Source organism: Vanessa tameamea, chromosome 20 (genome assembly GCF_037043105.1).
Source record: "Vanessa tameamea isolate UH-Manoa-2023 chromosome 20, ilVanTame1 primary haplotype, whole genome shotgun sequence".
NCBI classification, from domain to species: domain Eukaryota; kingdom Metazoa; phylum Arthropoda; class Insecta; order Lepidoptera; family Nymphalidae; genus Vanessa; species Vanessa tameamea.
Genome location: NC_087328.1, coordinates 2,567,037 through 2,591,461, shown reverse-complemented (window position 1 = coordinate 2,591,461; position 24,425 = coordinate 2,567,037). Strand labels below are relative to the sequence as shown.

Below are 24,425 nucleotides of genomic sequence, written 5' to 3'. Positions count from 1 at the left end.
CGTTTAACCGAGTACGAGTACTGAAGAAATATACACTAATATTATAAAGCGAATGTAACTCTGTCTGTCTGTTACTTTTTCACGGCCAAACTACTGAACCGAATTTGATAAAATTTGGTATGAAGCAAGTTTGAATTTCAAGTAAGCACAAAGGCCAAAAACGAACGAAGCCGCGAGCAACAACTAGTTAAAATTAAACCTTAACCTGTACCAGGTACCTATTGTATTTAAGTTATTGTTAGTCAACCAATCTTTGCGTATTCATGATTACTAAAGTATTTTTTCAGACTGCTGGTATACGTGTATAGGGTAGAGGTAGTCATAATAATTATTATTATTTATAAATTTAAAGCATGAATCTCTAATAACGTATTTTTACTTTCTATTCGCATTAATGGCTTTACTGGTTTACTTTAAATACATAGATAGATTTGGTGGTTGAACCTAATGAGCCGTATGTATTTATTTGGTGGTAGGTCTGAGTTGGTATCACCCACTCCTCAAGCATTCTACCGCCAAATACTAAGTATTGTTGTTCCATTTTGAAGGTTGAGTAAAGCTGTGTAACAGGCACAAGGGACGTAACATCTTAGTTCCAAGATTGATGATACATTGGTGATGTAAAAAATGTTTAATATTTCTTACAGTTTCAATATGGCAACAGGGCGGTGATGACCACTTACTATAAAAAAATACATGTAAATCAAAAAACAAAATGTAAACCTTAAAGCCAAACTCGTGGCTTTACCTACGCGAAGTTTAAAAAACTTCGACACAAACCTACATTCCAAATTTTATCATCTCCAGTCGTAAATTTCGTAACAAACTCCGTATCAGACAGACATACAGAGTCACTTTCGCATTATAATAATAATAAATAATGCAGTAACAACAATACAAAACGGCAAGCGGAATGATTCAGTTCGTACCGCCGTAAATCAGGCCGTTATTGTTTTTAAAAGAAACATTTCTTGATAATAGTATTTTGTACTACGGAACCGTAAAATCACACGAATAAATGAGAGTTCCCTGAATAAACGTCCCGATCGCAAGAGACAACTTCCGGCGGCGCCTTTCACTTCCTATCTCGCCTCAGTCGAATATTTCGTTTCCAAATCATATTTCGTATTTTTGACTTGAATTCGTTCGAAAAATATCGTTTCAACAGTAATATTTATTAAACTGGCAACCCGCTTCATCTTCACACGAATATTTACCGTTTATACAATAATAGCTTTATTTGACGTTAAAACAAAGGCTATCAGGATGAAAATTAATTTGAAAAATCTTATATATAATAATAATACAATCAAGGGGTAAAATTTGTTCATTTGTATGTAGGGAGCTCCGCCAACTCCGGAACTAATGGTCCAATTTACAAAAAAAATTCACTGGTTGAAAGCTACTTTATTCTTGAGTGCTATAAAGTATAAATTATATTTATATCATATTCTTTTATTTAATAATAAATTTCCATGTGAATCCGGAGCGGGTCGCTAGTAAAAAAATGAAATATAGAAAAAGGCAAAGCGAGACCTTTTCATACAATATTACAGTCTAGTTTTAAATATCAATACTTCAACAAAAACCTACTTCACAAATCCCTGGAAAGGACATTCAACGTAAAATGATTAAATTTACGACGTCTAGTCAGCGGACGGACAAAGTTTAGGAATAACGTGCAAAGTCTGAAACGGACTCACAGAATGGGCTTATCCGTAGCGGGAAACGGAGCGAATCGTCCATGATACGACATTTACCCTTAACAAATAAAAACAATGCTTGTTTCAACACGGCCGCTAACTTTAAACTTTATAGACTCTGTAATACGAACTGAATAGCTGTAAAGTTTGTTCAAATATTTGTTTCCGACAAATAATACATTAATATATTATTTTGAACTCTATTTTTTGTGGAATAGAGTCGATTTTTGGAGGATTCGAGTTTTGTATACTCCTGGCGTACAGCCAGAGTCATGGGTAAGCCAAAACTGTGACAGTATGAGTTTCACATTGCAAATACACAATACTGCCGTCTCGTGTTGTCAAATGACCATCTTGAGTTGTTGAGTAAATATTTCGCTGTACGGAACAAGTGTTTGTTCTTCTTATGAGATTAATTTATATACTGAGAAATTTTACACGCGAGACTTAAAATGGCGTTTTATAAGTATCAAGCTTTTCTATGTATGATACGGCGCTAATAAATCCTAATTTATATTAAAAATTCTTAAGTGTGTTTGTTTTATTTGTTTCACTGTCACGTCTTAACTACTCAACTGATCATCATCAAATTAAGTACATGTCACAGAAAAAGACAGGGTGCCGAATACCAGCCCCCCTTACCGTGCAGGCGAAGTCGCGTTAATACAATATGTAACAAGAATATGATGTTTGAGAAACCCTATTTTGGCTGATATTTTCTATAAATTATTATTTCTATTAATAGTGAAATGGATTTTTCACATAATGGTGTATTAGAAACATTTTCATTCGAGTTTAATTAAAAGCTTGCAGACACATCGTTATGACTAATCACACTTAAAGAAAACCTAATTAATAAAATTATTTACTCTTATTAAAATACTTCTTATTTAATATAGAAAAAAAAAAATGTTATACTGCAATTTTTTTAACGTCGAGTTTAATGCCCAAAGCGTGTCTCGAACAGACCGCATTCTTAGTGTTTTAATTAATTTGACAACATGCACACACTTAGTACGTGTAAGAAACTGGCATCTATAATAAAAATATATCCTGGCTGAACTTGCAGTAATAAAATAGCTTATAACAAAAAACTCACTTTAACGAGACTGAGTCGTATGGCCAGACTGGTGTGGTCGGAGGGGTTGGCGCTCGTCGTGAGCAGCAACTCGCGCACGCTGCGGAGAGCGGACTCCGCACCACCCGCACTAGTCGCACTAGTCGCACTAATCGCACCGACTACGTTGTTGTTCTTAGTCGCTTCGGAGAACCTATTGTTAAATAAAATATCTTATTAAACGTAAAGTACCATCACTTCGGAATAAAGATTCTACCGAGTAGAACAGATAAAAAACTCTGTAGTTACTCTTTTCCAACGTTGGATATACAAAGTTATGTCAGTTGAATACAATGACGGTAATCTATTTAATATATCCGTCCTGAAAGAGAATAAGTATTAGCTCCAAGCATTTTTATCATCTATATAATCTTGTCTCTAATAATATGTGTATTTTGTAGATGTTATATTAACAAACGGTTCGAATTTATCATTTGGCTAAGTTAAAAATATTTGCGGAATTTTATTATAGAAACGAACATCATGTCGGAAACTTGGCGTTACTACTGCTCGTGTTCACGTACATCATAATGTAAAGTTTACAGATTCCGCCGAAAAGAAAACTTTTTCTGGTATCATAACCGTTCAAGTCATGTGTAATAAAGGTTGACAATATAGTCAGGTTGACAACATAGAAGGCAGGCGGTACCTGTGTCGCGCGGCGTGGCGCGCGCGCAGCGTGTGCGCGTCGAGCTGCTCGCGCACGGCCGCGGCCAGCGCGCCGCCGCACGCGCGCAGCACCACGCGCCCCAGCGCACAGATCTCGTTGGCCTCGCGCTGCCGCGCGCGCACCTGCGCACGGCCATCGTGGCCGACACTGAGTCACGCTCGTCTACTCGTGGTGGGCACGTGCATGGATCATTTCCATTTTCATTCATCCTATCGCATCGTACCGACGCTGCGAGCCTTACGGGCTCACTCGCCCCGCAGACCGAAATACACTAATGTATTTTGATGAGCTCGCAAAAAATTAAAGCCACCGACTCCAAGGTGAGGTATCGGTGGATGGATTTACATCAAAAATCTTTTCAGTACATTTATAATAATAAATAACAAGATTATCACCATTTATATATAAAATTAGCTTTATTTGGCGAAAAGAAATTCAAATAAAAGTTAAAGTTGACAAATTTATTAAAGTAAAACTAGAACTTATTTTCGTTTTGTAAGGCATACGTGAAATAAAGATATAAAAAAACAGGGTTAATAAAAAAAGCTGTTTTAAAAAAGAACCTGTTGTATCCTGAGCCTGTCCATGTATCTGCCCTAAATATCATTGAATATACCATAAATATTATATATTTATAACGTATGATAAACCTGTTTATCCAAATCCTCCAGCTGTTGTTGAGTGATATTCCCATTAGCAGCTGTATCCAAGTCTCGTTCCAGAGCATCCAATGCTTCTCCCCCTTTTTCTAATGCAGCATAAAGCGCCGCCCAGGACGATTGGCAACGCGACCATCTATACGATTTTATTTAAGGTATAATAATTTAAAAATATAAAATATTCATCATTTTGCATGTTTGACCAAAACTATCAAATTTTAAACGATTTATTGAGCCTTTTTATTGAGCAATAATTGGGCTACACTTTACTTACTCTTTATTACTTCTATGACAAAAGTCTACTTGTTAAACACATTATCCTACCCTGAAAAAAGGACTTTTCAATTCAATCTCCAACTACATCCAATCGACTGGAGCAGTCAATAAATGAGGGATTCGACAACACCCTAATACATTTTTTAGGGGCGACAGATATTGCTAGTTATACATAAAAATCAAACTGTTGTTTCTCTGTGCTCATTGAAAAAAAACCTAATGAATGTTATATACGTATACTAGGGACTCGCCCCGGCTTCGCACGGGTGCAATGCTGCCACTAATTATACAACAAAATGTCTTACAACGTTCACAGTTTTTCAGTCATCAGACAATACTAATAAAATTGCTTCGAAAATAAGCCATTATTTCTCGTAAAAAGTAAAGGATAAAAAATGGTTATTGTGGCCTATTCCTAAGAGATAGACATATACCATCACGGACTTTTTTGAAGACCTTTTTAAGGTGTATTTGATCTGTCTCGTAGGGTTTAGTCAGCATTTGCAATGTAAGCGCAAAAAATGTGTTTATTTCCGATATCACTTCAGAAACGTCTAAAATTATAAGTTTTTCTCTACTATATTGTGCATTATACATATAATCCTTCCTCTTGAATCAATCTATCTATTATAAAAAACCGCATCAAAATCAGTTGTGTAATTTTAAAGATCTAAGCATACATAGAGACAGACAGCGGTAAGTGACTTTGTTTTATACTGTGTAATGAATTTTCGTGTATTCGTTTCGTGTGTCGAATACATATTTTGAACATTGGGATATTCAAGGAAAGTTTATATAGACCTCGAATTGCATGTATAATTACCGTTTAACCTACAAACAAAACAAATTATGGTCGGGGCATTCTGTCAACCATAGAGTCATAAACTTTACCCAAAATAAGATATTTAACGTGCATATAATACCTGTCGTGTCTCTCCTTGTAAACTTCAAGCAGCGAAGTCCACTCGGCGCGCAGTTTGTCTCGCACGCGTTTGACCTGCTCACTCGCGGTCTTCCGAGATGCAAAGGAGTATGAATTTTCGATTTCCTCCACGGACGTCTGTATGTCCTCCATCGACGCTTTTATTCGCTGTTAATAAGAATTTAAATGTTACTCTTTCAGTATATACTGTATTATAAGTTTTTGCCGTTTCTTGTCACCATCTAAAATTAGGCTATTTAAAATTTGATAATGCAGTTAAGTATCTAATAACAAAACGTTTGATATACATCGACATTTTTTGTATCAAACACAAAACATCTCTTAAATCATCAATGCGCCACCGACCCTGGGAACTAAGATGCCCCCGTGCCTGTTGTTTCATCGGCATCTTAACTCAAACAAGAACACAAGCATACGATGTAATGCTATGAAACGTTACGACTGGGTGGTGAGGAGAGATAAGAAGATGCAAGGAGAGATCAATATTAGCTACCAGGTGGTGACCACTCGCTATCAGGGGGCCCATTCGCCCGTCCGCCTAAGTTATAAAATAAACACGCGTGAGACACGGCGGCGGCGTCGGCGGCGGCAACTCACCGCCAGCGCGTCCTCCTGCAGCGGGAAGTCGTCGTAGTCGCGGCCGCAGAGCGGCGGCGCCCGCAGCGCGGCGAGCGCGGCGGCCACGGCCTCGCGCGCGCGGTTGGCGCGCGTCACGAACTCGCCGTTGCGCGCCTCGTTGCTCTCCTGCGTGTCGGTGGCAAATTATGGCTTTGTTGTTAATTCAATCGCTATACGGCTACGATGAGTATTGAGTTTATTACTGGTTCCGTTTTTACATTTTATTGAATGTTGTAAAATCATTCAAAGGGCTTCTAAGAAAAGTCTATTTTGATGAAATAAAAAACTTGTTTTCATTTTTTAACTTTAATCTAAACATGATATCAATAAACTTATCAGGGAAATCTAAATGTAAATTTTTCAGCGTTCAACTCATTGACAAACGTTAAATTATTAAAAAATAAACTATAGAAATTAAACTTACCGTTTTCTTTCTATCCTTCTTAGGCACTGTTGCCTCATAGGCGTCTCTGATCCTATTAAACACGACACCCACATCACTGGCCGCTCTCTCCGGGAACGTAACTCTTTGCACGCGTAACTCCCTACACAGATCGTGTATACGCTCTAAATCATTCTCCCGATCAATCAACTCCTCCTTCATCCCATCCCCTCCATTTTTGATCTTGACTTCGAAATCTTTGCTCCATTTCTGCATGCTCTCGATCAAGGTGTTCAATTCCTTAACGTCATCCTCGGCTTTGAGGGCCGCGTTGCGTTTCGTTTCGATTTCCGACATCACAATAGACCATTTGTTTCGTAACTTGTCTTGGTAGTGAGTCTGTATATATTCCGCTAGTTGTGGATTGTCTTTGTGTTTGTTGTAGACGAGGCTGTCACCGCGCGATATGAGAGCTGCGGCATCGGGCGCTACCGAACCCAGCTGGTTCTTTAATATCTAAAAGTAAAGAGTTCAAGATGAGCACGAAATCATATAGTCATTAACTCCTAGAATTCATCCAATCCAATTAACAAAGGTGGCTTGGTAAATATTGTTTATGGATAATTTTAAATTTACCAATTTATTTCAGAGCCATATGAGATATTACAGATTTGAAGCTAATTAAAGAATTTGTTACAGTGATTTTATTTTAAACATCTTTTTTAAAATAAATATAAAGAATGTTCAAAAATGAACGTCATACGAATACGGCAACACACGTCTCTTGCCCGGTTCCTAGTCCTACAAGAGTCGGTTCCCAATACTGACCTCCAACCTCTTGGCGGGGTCCCGCTCGCTGGCCACTCCCCCCACAGTGAGCAGCATGACGTGCATGCGGCGCGCCATCCGCTCGGCCTCGCCCGCGAACTGCTCCAGCTCCTCGTCACACGCGTTCGGGAAGCGGCGCTTCAGATCCGAAGGCGCGGGCCGGTCTATCGACTCGCTCGTGTCGTCTGCCTCCAGCGAGCTCTCGGTGATATCCGATATCTAAACACACCGAATGGTTTTATTTATACTATGAAGTCTGCTAGTCATTTTACATCACTATCAAAACTCACACTGTAAACTATCTAACATGTTATGTCCCTTGCGTGCCTGTAGTTAAACCCAGCTGACCTAACCGTATATTACAGCCATAAAAAGTTTGGCAAAAGAATAGAAGATACTATTCTTCATGCTTTTTTAATGATTTCACTTCGCTATGGTTATGATTTGCATTATTTTTTGTAATTGATTTCATGTTCGACTGTGAAGAAAAAAATCGTGAGGAAACGTGCATATTTCTGATAAAAATCTTCCACATATGTATCCACAAGTCCGCAGTGGAGGAGAGTTGTAAAAGACCACAGAAACGTTCTCCTCTGAACAAGTAGAGACCTTAGTCATATTTAGATAAAATAAGATTAAATTGTGTGATAACAATATAACTAATTTATAAAAAAAATACAGACAATTTTTTTTAGTATCACTAATTACGTACTTGGGCATAATCATCAGTCCGCTGATATTTTTCGTTCGAAATTTTCTTATCTCTGGTAACAGGTATTTGCGACTTCAGACCAAATAATGGACTCGCTGAAGCCCTGGATTTCGGCGATGGAGGAACGTCCTCTTGTTCTTCATCTTGACCGGGCTTCGGTGACATGGCTACGACATGAACCTGTTTCTTATTCTTGTCTTCTTTAATAGGTGTCGATGTTGACAGTGGTTCTTTAACATCGAATTCAGACGCAGAGAGACGAACCTATGAATAATTATTATATAATGAGATTCATGTCAACTTATTACTAAAATATATATTAAATTTACTAATTATATATTAAAGTAAAATAAGATATAAATTTATATAATCATTTTATTTTGATTTTCATATAATGTAATAACGTTTTCGTTTTTAATTTTTATTAATAGTATACCTGTTGAGTGTCTTCGACTTCTGAATATATTACTTCATCCACATCACTGTTAGTCGATTGGCTTTTAAGTGTTTCAGGTTTCTTTGCAACATCTTCTTCCCTTAGTTTTTCCTCTTCTGATACATCACTTGCTAAGGTAACGGTCGCAGAAGGCTCTGGTAACGCTGCTTGATCTTTAGGAACCTCATCCAGTATCAAATATTCGTTAACTTCATCTCGCATTAAATGCTTCTGAGCTTCCTTTTGCCTTAACGCTAAGTCATATAATAAAGGACACTCTTTAGCTTCTACTCCTTCTGCTGGAGTAGATGGTGGTGTACTCATCGAAACATCTTGATCTTTATCTGAAAACGGTATCAAATCCGGAACATCCAGAGTCACTTTCATTACTTTCGATCTTTCTTCATTAAAACCACTTCTTCTTTTAAGTATACCTAGGGTTGGCTTCATTCTATGATCAAGTGTTTTAACTTCAACGACGAAAGTTTTAGGTTCTGAACCTAAATCGACTGAATTTCGTTTCGAATTAGGCTTTTCATCGTCAGATTCTTCTATGGATTCTCCTTCTGTATCGTCAATAATCTCAACCGTCTCTACCGTTTGCGGAATAAACTCGACTACAGTTTCAACTGCATCGGATGGATATATCTCCATTGGTTCTACTGGACTAACAGTCGACTTGAGAATCTCATGTTCCTTAACTTCTACGACATGAAATGGATCTGGTTTTGATGATACCTGTGCTACCGGTAATTTAGGCTCGATTTTATTCTTAGATATTTGCGTAAACAAGTCACTGTCTTGTAAGAGATTGAATGTACTGCTATCTTTGCGTGGCGTTTCCGGTGTCGATGGTAAAGAACCCATGATAGAAATAGACCCTTCAATTGAGTCAGTGGACATGGTACTTGTTATACTATCTGTCATGGGACTGCCGGCTTTCTTATTCCGTCTTTCCAGCGAAGAACCCCTACTTCTATTACCGCCCTCCTTAACTTCTTTCTTTATTGGCACAGGACTCTTTAAAGCTAAGGGTATTCTAGACTTCTTGAACTCTGGTTTCTCAGTCTCAGGCGAGTTTACCGGACTCTCTAATCGTCTCTTAATAGTATCCGTCACATTCTCATACTCAACAACTACCGCGTCATTGTCATCTGTGTTTGTTTCGGCCTGCAACCACAAACGGTCTTAGGACTGTTACGTTAATATTTGTTAAGGCACACGTTTGTTATTTACATATTAGTCAATGTTTAGTCCTGTTCAGTAAGACTGAGATGATCTTATGCATGAATCCCAAAGCGTCGCATGATGAGTGAAAGCATGATCCCTGTGAGTCCTTAAAGCCTTGTGATGTAAGATGTGTATCTAGGCCGTGACGTAAGCGTTCTGTTTACACCACACGTTTGCACCAACACCATGTCACTTATCTACACGTGTATAGTATAATTACAAATGAAAAACTTAGCATGATTGAAGAAGAAACATCACGTATCGTAGTGTATTGTACATCCCATTGTTAGGTATGAGGGTCACACAACAAATATCGTAAGTACTTTTAGTTTATTATAATATAAATCACACACACTCAGGCTGAAAACATCGCGATAAACAATGCGGCTAAGCGTCTACGTGCTTACGTGTATAAACAGTGATTAGGACAAAGCAAAAAAAACGATTGAAAACTTACACTAAACGAAAAAAAATATGGAAAATTTGAAATGAACTCAGAAGTACTAGAAGTGTACATTGTCACATGAACATTACTTTTATAAACAGCAACAATGTATAAAATCCAGTTATATATAATTTTGAATTATTTCCACTATAGTATAAAACGATTTGAATAAATCGATTACTAATTATCTTAATTTTATAATAATAAAATACATAAAAGCGAAATAATAAATCTGTCACTTACGGTTATTTTCTCTAAAATTCTCTCCCACTGTTTCAACAACGCTCTGTTGTCGATAGATTCCACTTCAGCCGCCTTCAACCGAACTTCAGTTTTCAACAGCTTTAATTTCGCCGCCGACATTGTTTCAGGACTGTCCAACTCTTGGTCTATATCATTTAAGTATCTCTGGATACTCTCTAGCTCCGTCTCCTTCTTTCCTAGACCATGGCGTTTCAGATTATCCCATCTCGAGTTAATATCGTCGATTTGTTCACGTAGACTCGCTAAATACACTGGGTCGGAACCTTTCGCGAATTCAACATAGTTAGCGTTTAGTTTATCTTTGATGGCTTCCATTCGGGACATTTCTAGTTCAAGCGTCTGTTTCCCGACGTTTCCTAAGCCTTGGAGCCAGGAGGTCAGAGACTGCAAATCGTTTTGTATCTCACGCGCAGTAAGCAAAGCAGTTTCTAATTTTGTCTTTGATTCGGTCACGTGTGCTCCAAGTTTGTTGTATAATTCCTTCAACATGTCTATTTTTTTGGAGAACTCTTGCGGTTCGGGTACGGCCTTCTCTTCGACCATCTTCCGACCAGTTTTGATAATTGATTCAACTTCGGATTTGATTTCACTTAGAGTGCGGTAAAATCTCTGTAATCAAATATTTATAATTAGATCGATGTACTTAAGTGTCTTTTTTTAGTGTATGTTATATTTGTAGTTTTAATATAAATATCTTACAAGCCACTTGTACAAGCCGACACTAAATACAAGTACCAAATAGAGAGTGTCGAAGTACATCTCCATGTAAGTAAAGCGGTTAGTACCGCGGTGTGCGAGGCGGACGTTGGGAAGTGAATCAATCGCGTTACTCTATTGTGCCACGCCACTGATTAAAACCTTCATGTACGAAACTATCAACGTCTGAGTTATTTGGACACGGTTAAAACATTCATTGTCATTTTTATTTATTTGACCAAATTTAATCGACTATATCCGACAATAACTTATACTTAAAATATTTTTTGTATCAATTTAAAGTATATTATTTTTGGCACCTCTATATTTGGTCTTAGTTTATGTACGCAAATAAATCTTTTATATATATAACTAGATTATTCTAGAAAAACAGAGTTTTCGTCCATTTTATAACTTAATGAGCCATATGTATACATAATATTATTATTATAAACTATTTTATTACGCCTAACAAATTTTGTCAAAGTATGCCCGATGGATCAGCCCATAACACAAATTCAATGAGATAAACAAAGTAAATAAAGCCAAAATATTGAATAATAATAAAAATACCGACTCCAATATACTTATTGGAAGCGATTTGACGACACAGAATCCTTTCAACGACCGACAGCAGCACGCGATACAGTTGCGACAAAGCGGTCTACAATAGTTTATTGAACTACACATTCCGTGGTGTACACGATTGGATTATTGCCTACGCTGTATGGTCATACCCTAATCTATCTTTGTTTTAAATGATTAAACATTTTCCTTTGTGATGTCGTCCTGACCGATTACGGCCACGTCGGTAAACCTCAAGAGACAAGCCACCTACGCAGGAGATATTATAGTGAACTAGTACTAGCAATATGCGCAAACATTGGTGCACTCTCTATTCCCTCACTTTTATAATCCGATGGGACGGAAAATACGATCCGACCGGAAGGAGTTCAGCACGTGCTTTCCGAGGCACGGGAGTGTACACACTTCCTGGTTTCAAGTAGTTACTGAGAATCTTTCAACAGAAAACCCAATATCTTTTTATACGTCCGACCTGGCCTTGACCCCGGGGCCTCGGGATCTGCTGCCTTATATCTTATAGCTACTGGACCAACTTGTGGTTCTTAATACAATACTGTAACGCCCTTTAACGTACCACTGCGAGGCAACGACCTTCTACACTGAATTAAGCAATAAATTCCATCAAAATTCCTCCTAATATTTGAATATCGATGTATGTGTAATGTCCTTAACGAAATTTTCCTAAGAGCATATGAAAAATTTAATCTCGCGAAAACTTATCGGTTCTCCAGTGTAAATTTACCCGCCATCTATGTTTAAAATTCCACTATTCTATCTTACGAAATCAACAAATTGTGCATATAAAGAAAATTTCATAATTCCATTAATTCTAATGTTCAACGGATTCTTTGATTTTATTATACAGTTTAAGATGATAGGCCTGGTAACCTTTATTACTTTGTTCAAAATCAAAATTCAAAATATACTTTATTCAATTAGGCCTTTACAAGCACTTTTGAATCGTCATTTAACAGACTATATTAAGTAAAGCTACTACCGGTTCGTAATGTAGATTCTACCGAGAAGAACCGGCAAGAAACTCAATAGTTACTCTTTTTCAACATCTAAAAATACAGTCATGTAATTAAAATTAATCAAAATCAAAATATACTTTGTACGAGTGAGCTTTCTGGACGAGCACTTTTCATTCATCATTTTACATGATTAAATTGAATATGCCAAACCGGTGCTAGCCTTAGCACCGGTTCGGAATGTAGAGGAAATAAACTCAGCAGTTACGCTTTTCCGATATTCAATTACACAGATAATATTAAATAATTACTTTACACTTGTTTTATCGTCTACGTTATTATTTATCGAATAATATGCCTTATTAATCTTTTGTTTTTTTTACATGTGATTTAAATTTATTAATTCGCAAAGCTAAGTATTTGAGAACTTTTATTATTAAGACATCGCAGTTTTATATTAAAATCTAAGTTACTTAGTTGGTGCGAAAATGGAAAACTTAGTAACCCTGAAAAAAAGTTAGTAATTCTAACCAAAAATTTTAAATGACTTTAGAATATCATTGGGATATTAACAGTCTGCTGCTTTAATCCACATGTTTACAATCATGTTCATATGTGAGAATAAATGTGTCGTATAATCTGTGCTTTTAACATTTCAAAGTTTGCAACAGAACCGTGAAATATATCTTCAACGGAATAGTAGCATAACCAGCGCTCGCTACAGTTACAAACGAAGCTGGCGCGACAAAGTTGGCACTATTGACGCAAACGACAGTTTACGGTGCCAATTATAGTTTCAGCATAAGTTTGACCTAGGTTAGGAATTTCATTACGTTGCTTCGAATTATTCAATTCTATTTGACGAACAAATTTTCACAAAGAACAACAGGTTCAATTTTTTTTTTACATTTTATTCTAAATAATAATAAAAACGAGAGGTGTTTTTGCACACCCGGTTGGAACGAAGTTGCTTTAGTTACACATTTATACTTATAAAATAACATGTCTTGACTGACTGATTGATCATCGCCGAGCGTAAACTATCAAAGTTAGGGCCATTAAATTTGGTGAGTAGGGTCGTTTTATTGAGTAAACACCCACTAAGGAAATAATTTTGGAAATTTTACCCCCAAGGGGTGAAATTTTCAAGGGGTAAAATTCCGACATTATTTAAGTTATTAGGAAATACTAATTAAAATGAGTAGATACGAATTTACGCGTTTCTGGATATTCTACCCTATCGGGTGAGACATACCAATGTTGTATACAAAGAGTATATTATAAGTTAATATGTAAATATAATCAACTTCCCCGCGAGCAAAGCCGCGGACAACAGCTAGTAATGTATAAAATAGATACAATTCACACAAAGGAATAATATTGATATAAAAAATCCTGTGTGAATTAAAACAATAACCAAAAAAATAAGATTAAATAAAACCGTTCATAAAAGAAAGAGAGAGCGCCTGGAGTGGATATAATGTCATTTTTCCGTACGTGACGATTTTTGCTAGATCACTCTAATTTAAGGCGCGTATAAGAACTTCGTTCCAAGCCAAAACTTATCTATTGAAATTGGTATTAAACATATGATAGATTTTTGTTACATTTACATTTACGGTTTAAAAAACATATCGAATTGCCTTGATTGTTCTAATATTAGTATACAGATTATAAAGTCTTATAAAGTCGACCTCGAAATTTTACTTTAATCGTTTCTAAAGACTAAAGACTTTTTTAGAAGGCAGAGATGTATGTGATCCTGTTGATGGTAAGCAGTCACCATTCATTAAACCTAATATTCATATTTGACTAACATGTAAAGATGTTGAAATTATATACCCGCCTCAATTTCACTCACACTGACCGCAACCGCTAATTGACGTATACCACAGAGCATTAACTAGAATAATTCCTGTGTACGAGTGGCTTATTGACATTTCGTAATTAGTTTGAGGTAAAATATAATACATATACATCTGAGGAGGCACAGCCCAGGTTGTTTTACATCCGATAGTCGGCAGACATTGAGATCGTAATTAGATAATGCGATCGAGTTTAATTTTGAATATTATAATAAAATATATAAGCAAATAACCAATCACAACTTGACTCAAATAGGATCGGACGAGGTCTCAAAATAAATTCATAGAGACATGGGAATTTATTTGTTTTCGAATGTCAAATTAGGTACTTTGAGAACAAAAGATAATACATCCACAGAATATTTGATGACGATGAGATGACGTCCGAGATGAGCACGTACCAGACAGGTGCGCAGCTGCGCGCGCACGGCGTCGGGGTCGGGCGCGCGCAGCTGCAGCGCCGCCGTGGCGCCGCGCTGCACCTCGCGCAGCGCGTCGCCCGCGCGCGCCAGCCGCCGCGCCAGCCGCGCCGCCTCGCCCTCGCCGCCCGCCTCCTGCGCCTCCTGCGCCTGCTCCGCCTCCGCCTGCGCGGGCGCCGGGCTGCGGCGCTTCGGCTCGAGGAACTGCTCCTCGGCCTCGTTCAGGTTCCGCTACGAGTGAAAAAAGCTTAATGTGAATTAAATGCACTATGACTTAGGTGTTTTCCTATCAAAAATTATTTGTCACCGTGGATGCACAAAAGCTCACCTCCGCGAGTTGCAGCTGGTCGCGCAGTCGCTCGGCGGCCTCTAGCTTTCCGGCCTCTCGGTACGCCTGCACCTGCTGCTCCACCTCTTGCAGCACACCGCGCTGCGCAGTAAACTCCGCCGACAGCTATAACACAACACTATATTGGTAATAATGACCTTCTATATAGTAATAATTTCAACGCCGGCGGACAACCCAACTCCTAAAGGAACGTTCAACGTGTCATATTGCCCATCGAACTATGAAAGTGACAAAATAGATAGTTCGTGTCTGATCACACAATCGTGAACTATAACGTCTCGTACGCAGTCTTCTAGTGTCCGTTAAGAAAGGGCGCCATGGTGTACAGCGGTAACGAGTCAGTGGGTCGGTCACCTGCTCCGAGTGCATGTGTTCGTCGAGCAGCGCCCGCTGTCGCAGCGCGAGCAGCCACTGCTGCAGGTTGTCGAGCGACACCTCGCAGCGCGCCGCCTCGCGCGCCGCCGCCTCCAGCTCCGCCGTGCGCGCCGCCGCCTGGTGCGCACACACACATAATGACCTCGTTTATGTTGCCCATAAAGACACATAAATCAATCTTATTTAGCTGTGGAATTAAATTGACTAAAGTAAGGTAAAGAGATCTTTAGCGTACCTGCTGTTGCAGCGTCTCCCACCGTTGGGTGAGCGCATCGATCTCTGCTCGTATCCAGTTGGGCATGATATGCGCGTCTGCGAGCTGACGGCCGACCGCCTCTATGCGACTCATGCGCTCCTCGCTTCGATTGGACACGTAGTTCTCCAAATCCTTTTTTTAGATTAATTTTAAAATGAATATTATGAAAATAAACCATTTAAGAAAAATACACAACAATGTTGTTCGTCTGTTCGGTACGTGAAATATGGAAGGTGAGCCTGAAGCATTCTAACGCCAACCCCCGACATTTTGTTTTGCCCTATATATCATTACGACTGAAGAGTAAACTGTTTCTCTTATAAGGCTCTACATAATAGATATAACTTGATCTTACTGTCGGTAAAGTTATGACGCTCGAACACGACTTATCGACGTCATAAGCTATTTAATACATAATCTGGTGCGGGTTTGTAGAAGTGTCATCGTCAAAACAATGTGCAGTATTCGACATGGCTCGTGACGTACGTAGAGCTCGTCGGAGATGTCCTCGGCGTCGGCGCGCGCGCGGCGCTCGCGCGTGAGGCGGCGCTGCAGCCCGTCCAGCCACGCCGCCTGCTGCGCCAGCCACGCGCGCAGCTCGCCCGACTCGTGCCACGCCTCCGCCAGCACCCTGACGTCGCGCAGGGGGTTTACCATATATAACAACAAGGATAGTAACACGCCGATTAGAAGCTCCAATCTTATGAAGCTCGTTACCGGCAGATCGTTGGGTGCGCAGAATCCAATCGGTCACTCCGGTATCGCATCCTCGAGTACGAGACAAATTATGAACTCAAATTTGATTCAGCGATCGTTCAAGGTCGACTCGTATGCATGTATGGAGCCATCACGGCTCAGCAATAAGGTTGTCAACCTTGAGAATGTGATTAAAATAAAAGTACGAAAGGATGAGCACGCACTTGTAGCGCTCGTACACGGAGTGCGTGGCGCGCGTCCAGCCCGCGTTGAGCTGCGTGAGGCGCCGCGCCAGCGCCGGCGCGCGCTCCGCCGACAGCAGCGCCTCGTTGCCTGCGCGGGCGTTACATTACAACACTTAGTGCGCCATAGCATGTGCTGGGTATATACCCAGTATACAATATTTACACACTATAAATTACGGCCAGATTTTTTTTTTTGCTAAATTTGTAGAACCGTGCATTCAAACAATTCGCTTGAGAGATATACAAAATTATATATCAATTTACTAAACTCTCATATACTTAGAAAAACTCATTGCCTGCTCGGTGAATCAAATATTCAATAGTTTTCACTCTCTGATTATAACGATTGAAACAAATCTCACCATCTTCGTTCAGATTCCTAAAATCGGGCGTCTTGTCATCGCACTTGTCCTTCAACGCCTGGAACCGTGTCTTCATCTGATATAATTCTGCCGAATCTGATATGTTACACTCGTCTTCCTTCGGCATTTCATCTTCGATCTTTACAAGCCACTCCTCCATTTCGTCGATACGCCGTATCAATCCCTCCGTCTTCTCTAATGCTCGTCGTAAACTCTCATTGAGCTTGAGAGACGCCTCTGTAGCGGCTTCGTAGTGCTTCCGTAGGTCTTTACCGTCGGATTTCAATTGTTTTGATAATGTATCATCGCAGTCTTCAAGTATCGTTTCTTTAGTAGCTTCAATGCTTTCTAACATTGCTTTGTAGTTAGATTTATGTTCATCGAATTTCTAAAAAAAATGTAAAATTTTTCTATATCTCAAAATTATAAAAATATAAGTCTTTAAAACTTTTTATATGTCTCAAAGCTGGCACGACCGCTCATCTCGCCATACATGTTAATTGAATCTATTGTAATTCATTTCAATACATTAAACACGACTAAGATTTGAAATTAAATAATAATAAACCATAAAACTTACGTTACTAGTTTCCAGAAGTTTCTCTAGCTCCGACACATCACCTATGGACACCACGGAGTTTTTATCCACGAATGTCTGCACACCGTCTAGCCACTGTTTCAATTCACTCTGTTCTCGTTCCAATTTATCCACAAGCTCGATGCCTGAAATATTAATAATTATATACATATAACATCATACAACTTTATTGGCATTCGTATATTAGTTTGAGGTTAATGTAAATTTATTATCCTGTTCATCCGTGAATTAACAATTTCAAAGTATTTAAATATTTAAGTACACGTCTGCTCACATGAACCTCATTCCGTAATTCCTATAATTCAAAATTAAATCACTAAATTATAATTTAACTAAAACCATTTTGTAATATAAAGTGACTAGTGACTACCAGTGGGATGGTTTATGGCAATTAGTTTACGATTTAGCATAAATAAATGTTAATACTTGTCATATACTTGACCGATACGAAAGTTAAAATCAAAATGTCAATGTCAAGCAACCGCAACATACCTTTCTCTAACTTATTAATTTTCTGCTCGAGAATAGTCTTCGAATCAGAGAACCTCATGACCAGATTCTCGACGCTGCTCCTCAGATTTAATTCTTGTACGCTTCCTTTCTCGAACTTCTCTCGTTTCTCCTTCACGACGGCGTCGTACGACGCCTGCAGGTCGTCGAACTGCCGACGCATCAGCTTCAGCTCCTCGAGCTTCTTCCCCATGTCCTCCTTGAACGATATTATCGCATGTTCGCTGATAATCTGCGATTCCATCTCCTGTATTTTTCTGTGTACGACTTTGTATTCCTCGTCACTCTGCAATGTTGGAACTCTTTTATTGAGAGCGATCTTGATTTCCACTTCTCTCTTACTTAAATATAGAAGTAATTCTTCGAACGTTTCGTTTATTCGTTTCGCGTCTCTCTCGATTTCGTCCTTGTGCGATTTAGATATCGCTTTCGTGAGTAGTATTATCGACTGCGCGTTCAATTCCTTCAATTTCATTTCAAGCTGTTTAACCGCGCGTATTTTGTTTCGTAAATGAATTAGTTGATTGTTCGTCGCTGGCTCTTTCAACATTTTGTCTTTCCACGTGTGGACGTCGTCAAGTTCTCTCTGCAAGGCTTCTACGTTCTTGTAGAAGTTCTCTTTATCTTCCAAGAGGTTCATCATGTTTCGTATTTCAAGAAGCGTTTTTTGTATCGCCTCCCACCGTTTCTTTAATTCTTCGATACTGTCCGCGTGTAATTGAGCTTCCTCTGAAAAAGTAATTGTTCATATTTTTAATGTGTATATTTATTAGTATCTAGTAATATCTCTTATATTTAGACCTAGTGGTCGCGCGCGGGTTCGCTTGCGTTTTAGAAGTTAATCGTCACCTGTTAAGCACAAAAAGCCTCTGTCCTACCTTAAGTTCAAACTTGCTTCGCACCAAATTTCATCAAATTCTGTTCAGTGGTTTGGCCGTGAAAGAGCAACAGACAAAGATACTTTCGCATTTAAAATATTATTATAGATTAAATAAATTTAAAGTTCATTCTATACTGACCTCGAAGCGACACATCAGCAGCGAGCCGGCGTTGTATTTCTTCCACGTTAGCGAAATCAGCGCGCTGCTCCTCGCTTTCGCGCTGCACTCGCTGGAGTAAAGCCCTAGCAGTCTCGCGCGACGACTCGCTGGAGCTCTCGCTCAGAGCCCGTAAACACTATTTTATACAAAAAAATATAGATATATATAATAATCTATTACAACCGTGACCTTTATTACTTGTAAATAACTTGGCTGATGGTATTCCTTTAGTAATAACAGAAAGCAAAAAATATTGATTTCTTCACTTGTCAGAACTTACTTCACTGAGCGCCTTTTCCGTCGTCTCTGCCCAGTTGTCAAACACTTTATAACCAATCTGGAAGTCTGAACTGGACTTGTCACTAAGACGAGGTTTCTTCGTCCGATGGTCAAGATCTAATGTCGTTGTAACAGTGCTGGTCGTAGTGATGGTACTCGTTCCCCCTGTGCTTTCCTCGGTCATCGTTATATCGAACTCGAAACCTAATTCCTTGATCTGAAAATTTATTATAGTTCATATATCCTGCTTATACCACGTTTAAATAGTAATTTTGTAATTAGCAGAGGGCTCCAAATTACTTATACTCTGCAGGAGTCATAGACGCTAGCTAGCTGGTATACCGTTTATATGGCCTTCAAACTTCTAAATAGATTTGTTTACATATATGACTTCCAGCAAACACTGTATATTGATATAATAATAAGCATGCTTAACAGGGGCATACGAACTTCTAGTCATAAGTCTGCTACGAAAATTATTTAAAACAGTATTTGGCATATTTTTGTAAGTAAGGTTTGCGCGGACTTCAAATCACATATTTTATGTACCTTATACATATGTAGTACTAAATCTATTTATTTATGGTTCATGGTCAAAGTACGATGCATCAAATTAAAAAAAAAACTGATGAACAATTAAACAAAATATAAATATATAATAATTTAAAAAAACTTTATCAGACACCAAAGAGAGATGAACATTCTCTACTTCAAACAGCCATTAGTCAAAAAAATGTATTCACCCGGTCTGCCTGTACAAGCAGTATAAGCTCCAACGCCTCGATTTTGTCATGTAATTCATCAACACTGTCCGCCAGTTCTTCGGCTCCTTCCATGTCTTGTAGCTGTTGCAGCAACTCCGATAAACCGTGTCGCTTAGCTATTAGAGATGCACTGCAGCGCTGTAGCGCTGATATTCGTTCTAACACTTCACCGATCTCACTCGCTGGGTATGCCTCCATCTAAAATTAATTTATACATTTTCAACTAACCCAAATAGAGCCATTTTAAATTTCAGCAGAAATGCCGTTCAAAGCGAATTTAAGAATTCTGGCGCAACAAAACATTTGGAATACAAAGACAAAAATCTTATTTAAATAAACTTGACAACGTACCTGCTTGAGGTCTGTTTCTAGTTGTTGGATGTCGGTACGCAACTGAGCTTCCTGCTGGTCCATCGCGTCGCAGCGCTGCATGCGCTCGAGTCGCGCGAGCGTCCACTGACACGCGTGCGACCAGCGCTCGCCCAACGCTCGGAGCTGATCTTCTATCTCCGACACACCTGATCGACACAGACAATAGCATTCAATTTACAAAATACTCATCTCTTAACCTAACCTCTATCACTACATTATGATAGTGACCTCAATTCAATCGTAAGATAATCACATTGCGAAATTACTCCCACGAAGTTGCTTACCTACCACATCTAATTTAAAACATTATGGATGACGTGATACCGCAATTATTTTTTCATTATTTTAGGTAACCCAGTTGCACTAGTTATCCTCGTGACAAGGAATGCGAATCTCACTGCACTCACTGGCGTCGTGCGCGTCGTCGTCGTCGACCACGAGCACGCAGTCGGCGAGCGCGTCGACGAGCGGCTGCTGGCGGCGCAGGTCGGCGTGCAGCGCGCGCGTGCTCTCCAGCGCCGCTCTGGGCTGCGCGTGCGCCGCCTCCATGCGCGACATGCGGTCCTCCGTCGCCGTCAGCCATTGCCTGGGACGGAGTATATGGGACGTTAATTTTGTGATCAGCCTGGTACCTGTCTGTATGTACACGTTATGATACCGATGTAGTTTCATATACATATCGTGCTCAAACATGACACTTGAGCGTTACCGGAAAGCGTTGAGCTGTCGATGTTGCGCGCGCATGAGGGCGCGATGCACGCGTGCCTGCTTGTCCATCGCTCCGAGCCGCAGCTGCTCCCAGCGCTGGTTGAGTAGACGCATCTGAAGACGGACCTGGCAAATATCGATTCGTGATAACTTATTTTTGATATTGATATCTGGCATTCCACAAATGAGATATAACTAAAGGTATACTTAACTTAATTAATGTAATAGTTCTTAGAACAAATGTTTTTGTTAAAAAACACTATGACAACAACATGACCAGTAATTATAATGTGATTATAATTATTATGTAATTATAATTTTAGCCCAAAATTGGCTATTTTACCATACATACCGGTGGTAGCTCAACATTTAATTCAACACTGTAATATATCGATTCGAACGTGCTTTTATGAGCCTACTTGAATTAAGAACATTTTGATTTTATCGAACAGTTTTTTGTACACAGCTCAGACTTCTGCACAGCGGCCCAGAAGCGATAGCATTACGAGAACCAGGCCGCACGATCTGACCTCGTTGGCCTCGTCCCGCGACAGCGCCTGGTCGCGCACGAGGCGCGCGCCCTCCTCCAGCACGGCGCCCACGCGGCACTGCTGCTCCGACAGCTCCAGCAGGAATTTCTGGAAGCGATACGAAGCAACATTAGGTGACCAGCGAAAAGTCTTACTTTCCCGCTACAGCTCCTGCCCGATCGACGAATTCAAAAGAAATTGGCAGGAGCAGCCTGTTAATAATGTTGAGAGCTTACTCCACCACGCTGCTCAAATGTAGTTGTGGTGGCAGTTTTCCTCAATATACTTAGCATCAGGAATCTATTCCTTACGATTTTTTAAATTATTATTTAAACAAAATACACAAAAAACTACTTGGACGAGTGAAATTATTCAATTCGTTTGCTTGATGGTTGTCGACACTATCTAAACATAAAAATAAAAAGCACTTACACGTATATTTCATGGAATACATTTAGTCTTATCCTATAAATATTAAGACAAACAGCGGATGAAACTATAGTAGTATAAAAGACTCGCTTTTGACTTTACAAAACTTTATTCAAAGAGCCGAGACCCTTTATATTTTGGGGTGAATCAAACTATAGTGTCATTCAGAAATTATTTTTAGTATCACACATACATTTTCAGTATTTTTTTTTTTTGTTTTTACCTTGGGATTTGCAGTCTTATAAGCTAACCACTAAGCCAACAAGAGAACATCATCATACATGCTTGTAACATACCTCATGAGAGTGGAAATGTTCTTTAAGTGCTGCTAAGTAAGCGCCAGGCTGGTCGACTTCGCTCTCTTCAGGTAGTGGTGACGCGTGCAGGCGTTCTTCGCCGTCGAGTAGGGCTGCGAGTGCGTCTTCTAATGCAGCACCGTAAGCACCTAGCTCCACTGAGCAAGTTGTAGCTACAGATACCGGACGAGACGCTGCTGCACTTCCTCCACAGAGTACCTGAATTGTTGAAACAAGCCCCAGATAAAAATCATGAAACGAATAACTTTAACACCTAGATGAATTACAATATGCGAAGTAACTTAGCGTTTTTTCTATAATTCAAAACTTTCGATACAACAAAGCAATAAATACACACATCGTTTAAAAAATATCTATCAAGATTAGCAATACTATAAACCAAACGTAAGTTCCAGTGACAAACTAACATTATTTACTTACTTTTTAGAATACCGCGCGGGCAAAGGTGGCCGCTTACTATCGTGTGGTGCATTTATTGTTCATTTATAAAAACATATATACGCCGTTTTTTTGTAATTATATAGTTCTACTAGTTGTCGCCCGCGGCTTCGCTCGCGATTGGTTGTCATGTGTTAGGCAACAAAAGTAGCCGTGTCCTTCCTTGGAGTTCAAGTTTGCTCCATACCAAATTTCGCCAAATTCGGTTCATTGGTTTGGTAGTGAACGAGCAACAGACAGACAGAGTTACTTTCAAATTTATAATTTGATATTAGTATAGTTTAGCTTAAGGCCTAGCCTATATCCTGCCTAAATATATGTGTATATAAATTAAAACCTCAGGACTAACATCAGTAGGACTAGCCGGCTCGTCCATGTCAGTTGATTGTCCAACGCCGTGCTCCGAGCTCTCAACGTGCTCAGCTGGTTCCATGTCATTGTTCGAGTGAGGTAGAGATTGAAACAAGCACATCACATACATCATTATGGACTTCTTGTCAGGATTCGGTGTATTTACATCTGAAACATAAAATAAAGATCACAATCTAACCATGAGTACAATATTATTTCAACATATATAATCTAATTAATTTATATGTGTGTGCCAATATCCGTCAATCATAAAACATCTAGAACAGCTTTATGGCATAAACAATTAGCACTCTCATGGAGTAATTTGCAATAAAAAAACCTCGACAACCAGCTTGTACAACTCATGCCAGGCCAGGACCAAGTTTTTTTCTAGTGGCCTTGGTAACAAAATCGGATAGAAAGCTAAGTGCAGAATCTCAGCTGATAAAACTGCTGTCACCTGCGTGAACGCACCTCGTTTGAGCACGTTGTCGGGTTGGAAGAGACTGGGGCTATACCATGTCTTACTGACTTGACTGTGTCTTACCGTTTATGATACATAGAATTAATAGATCGTATGATACGCTCAGTAGTATGATCGATGCACGTGTTTTTGAAAAATATACTAATTTTTAAAACAATTGTTACATATACATTCATATTTCATAATATTAACTAACCTTCAGGATCTAACAACCGGTCAATCGATAGATGGCGTTGCGCAAGCGCAAACGCATGTTCCAGTCTCTGAGCTGGAGTCAGGTTGAGTAAGCTGGAGTAGTCAAAAAGCTGAGGTCTCCAGCGATGCAGCAGAGCATTGAATGCAAGTCCATCTGACCATGACGACGTGAAGTTCTCTACTTTAACGCCCATATAATTCTGTAAAAAATAGTTCTGTTTATGATCTTGTACAAATTTTTAAAATCAAATGAGATGGTAATCATTTAAAGTGTGTTCAAATGTACAAAGATACAATTATGTTTTTAT

At 39.2% G+C, this 24,425-nt stretch overlaps 1 protein-coding gene across 4 annotated transcripts in view; it reads right to left on the bottom strand.

The window, feature by feature from the left end:
* Positions 1-24,425, bottom strand: part of LOC113403803 (dystrophin, isoforms A/C/F/G/H-like) — a 580,208-nt gene that overhangs the window by 532,890 nt on the left and 22,893 nt on the right. For 3 of the 4 annotated variants that reach the window (XM_026644400.2, XM_026644401.2, XM_026644402.2), the window contains exons 6-34: positions 24,119-24,317; positions 23,437-23,606; positions 22,629-22,847; positions 21,904-22,011; positions 21,375-21,499; positions 21,073-21,251; positions 20,645-20,811; positions 20,273-20,491; positions 19,531-19,746; positions 19,230-19,386; positions 18,193-18,939; positions 17,683-17,825; positions 17,103-17,490; positions 16,720-16,828; positions 16,286-16,430; positions 15,779-15,931; positions 15,523-15,660; positions 15,148-15,273; positions 14,802-15,050; positions 10,263-10,892; positions 8,345-9,514; positions 7,909-8,172; positions 7,197-7,415; positions 6,411-6,884; positions 5,966-6,112; positions 5,349-5,515; positions 4,141-4,285; positions 3,470-3,612; positions 2,803-2,974 (exon numbers count right to left, since the gene is read on the bottom strand). In XM_026644400.2, the coding sequence (XP_026500185.2) occupies positions 2,803-2,974; positions 3,470-3,612; positions 4,141-4,285; positions 5,349-5,515; positions 5,966-6,112; positions 6,411-6,884; positions 7,197-7,415; positions 7,909-8,172; positions 8,345-9,514; positions 10,263-10,892; positions 14,802-15,050; positions 15,148-15,273; positions 15,523-15,660; positions 15,779-15,931; positions 16,286-16,430; positions 16,720-16,828; positions 17,103-17,490; positions 17,683-17,825; positions 18,193-18,939; positions 19,230-19,386; positions 19,531-19,746; positions 20,273-20,491; positions 20,645-20,811; positions 21,073-21,251; positions 21,375-21,499; positions 21,904-22,011; positions 22,629-22,847; positions 23,437-23,606; positions 24,119-24,317 (7,488 nt within the window). The remainder of the gene's footprint in view (positions 1-2,802; positions 2,975-3,469; positions 3,613-4,140; positions 4,286-5,348; positions 5,516-5,965; positions 6,113-6,410; positions 6,885-7,196; positions 7,416-7,908; positions 8,173-8,344; positions 9,515-10,262; positions 10,893-14,801; positions 15,051-15,147; positions 15,274-15,522; positions 15,661-15,778; positions 15,932-16,285; positions 16,431-16,719; positions 16,829-17,102; positions 17,491-17,682; positions 17,826-18,192; positions 18,940-19,229; positions 19,387-19,530; positions 19,747-20,272; positions 20,492-20,644; positions 20,812-21,072; positions 21,252-21,374; positions 21,500-21,903; positions 22,012-22,628; positions 22,848-23,436; positions 23,607-24,118; positions 24,318-24,425) is intronic. The other variant, XM_026644404.2, reaches the window with a different exon arrangement.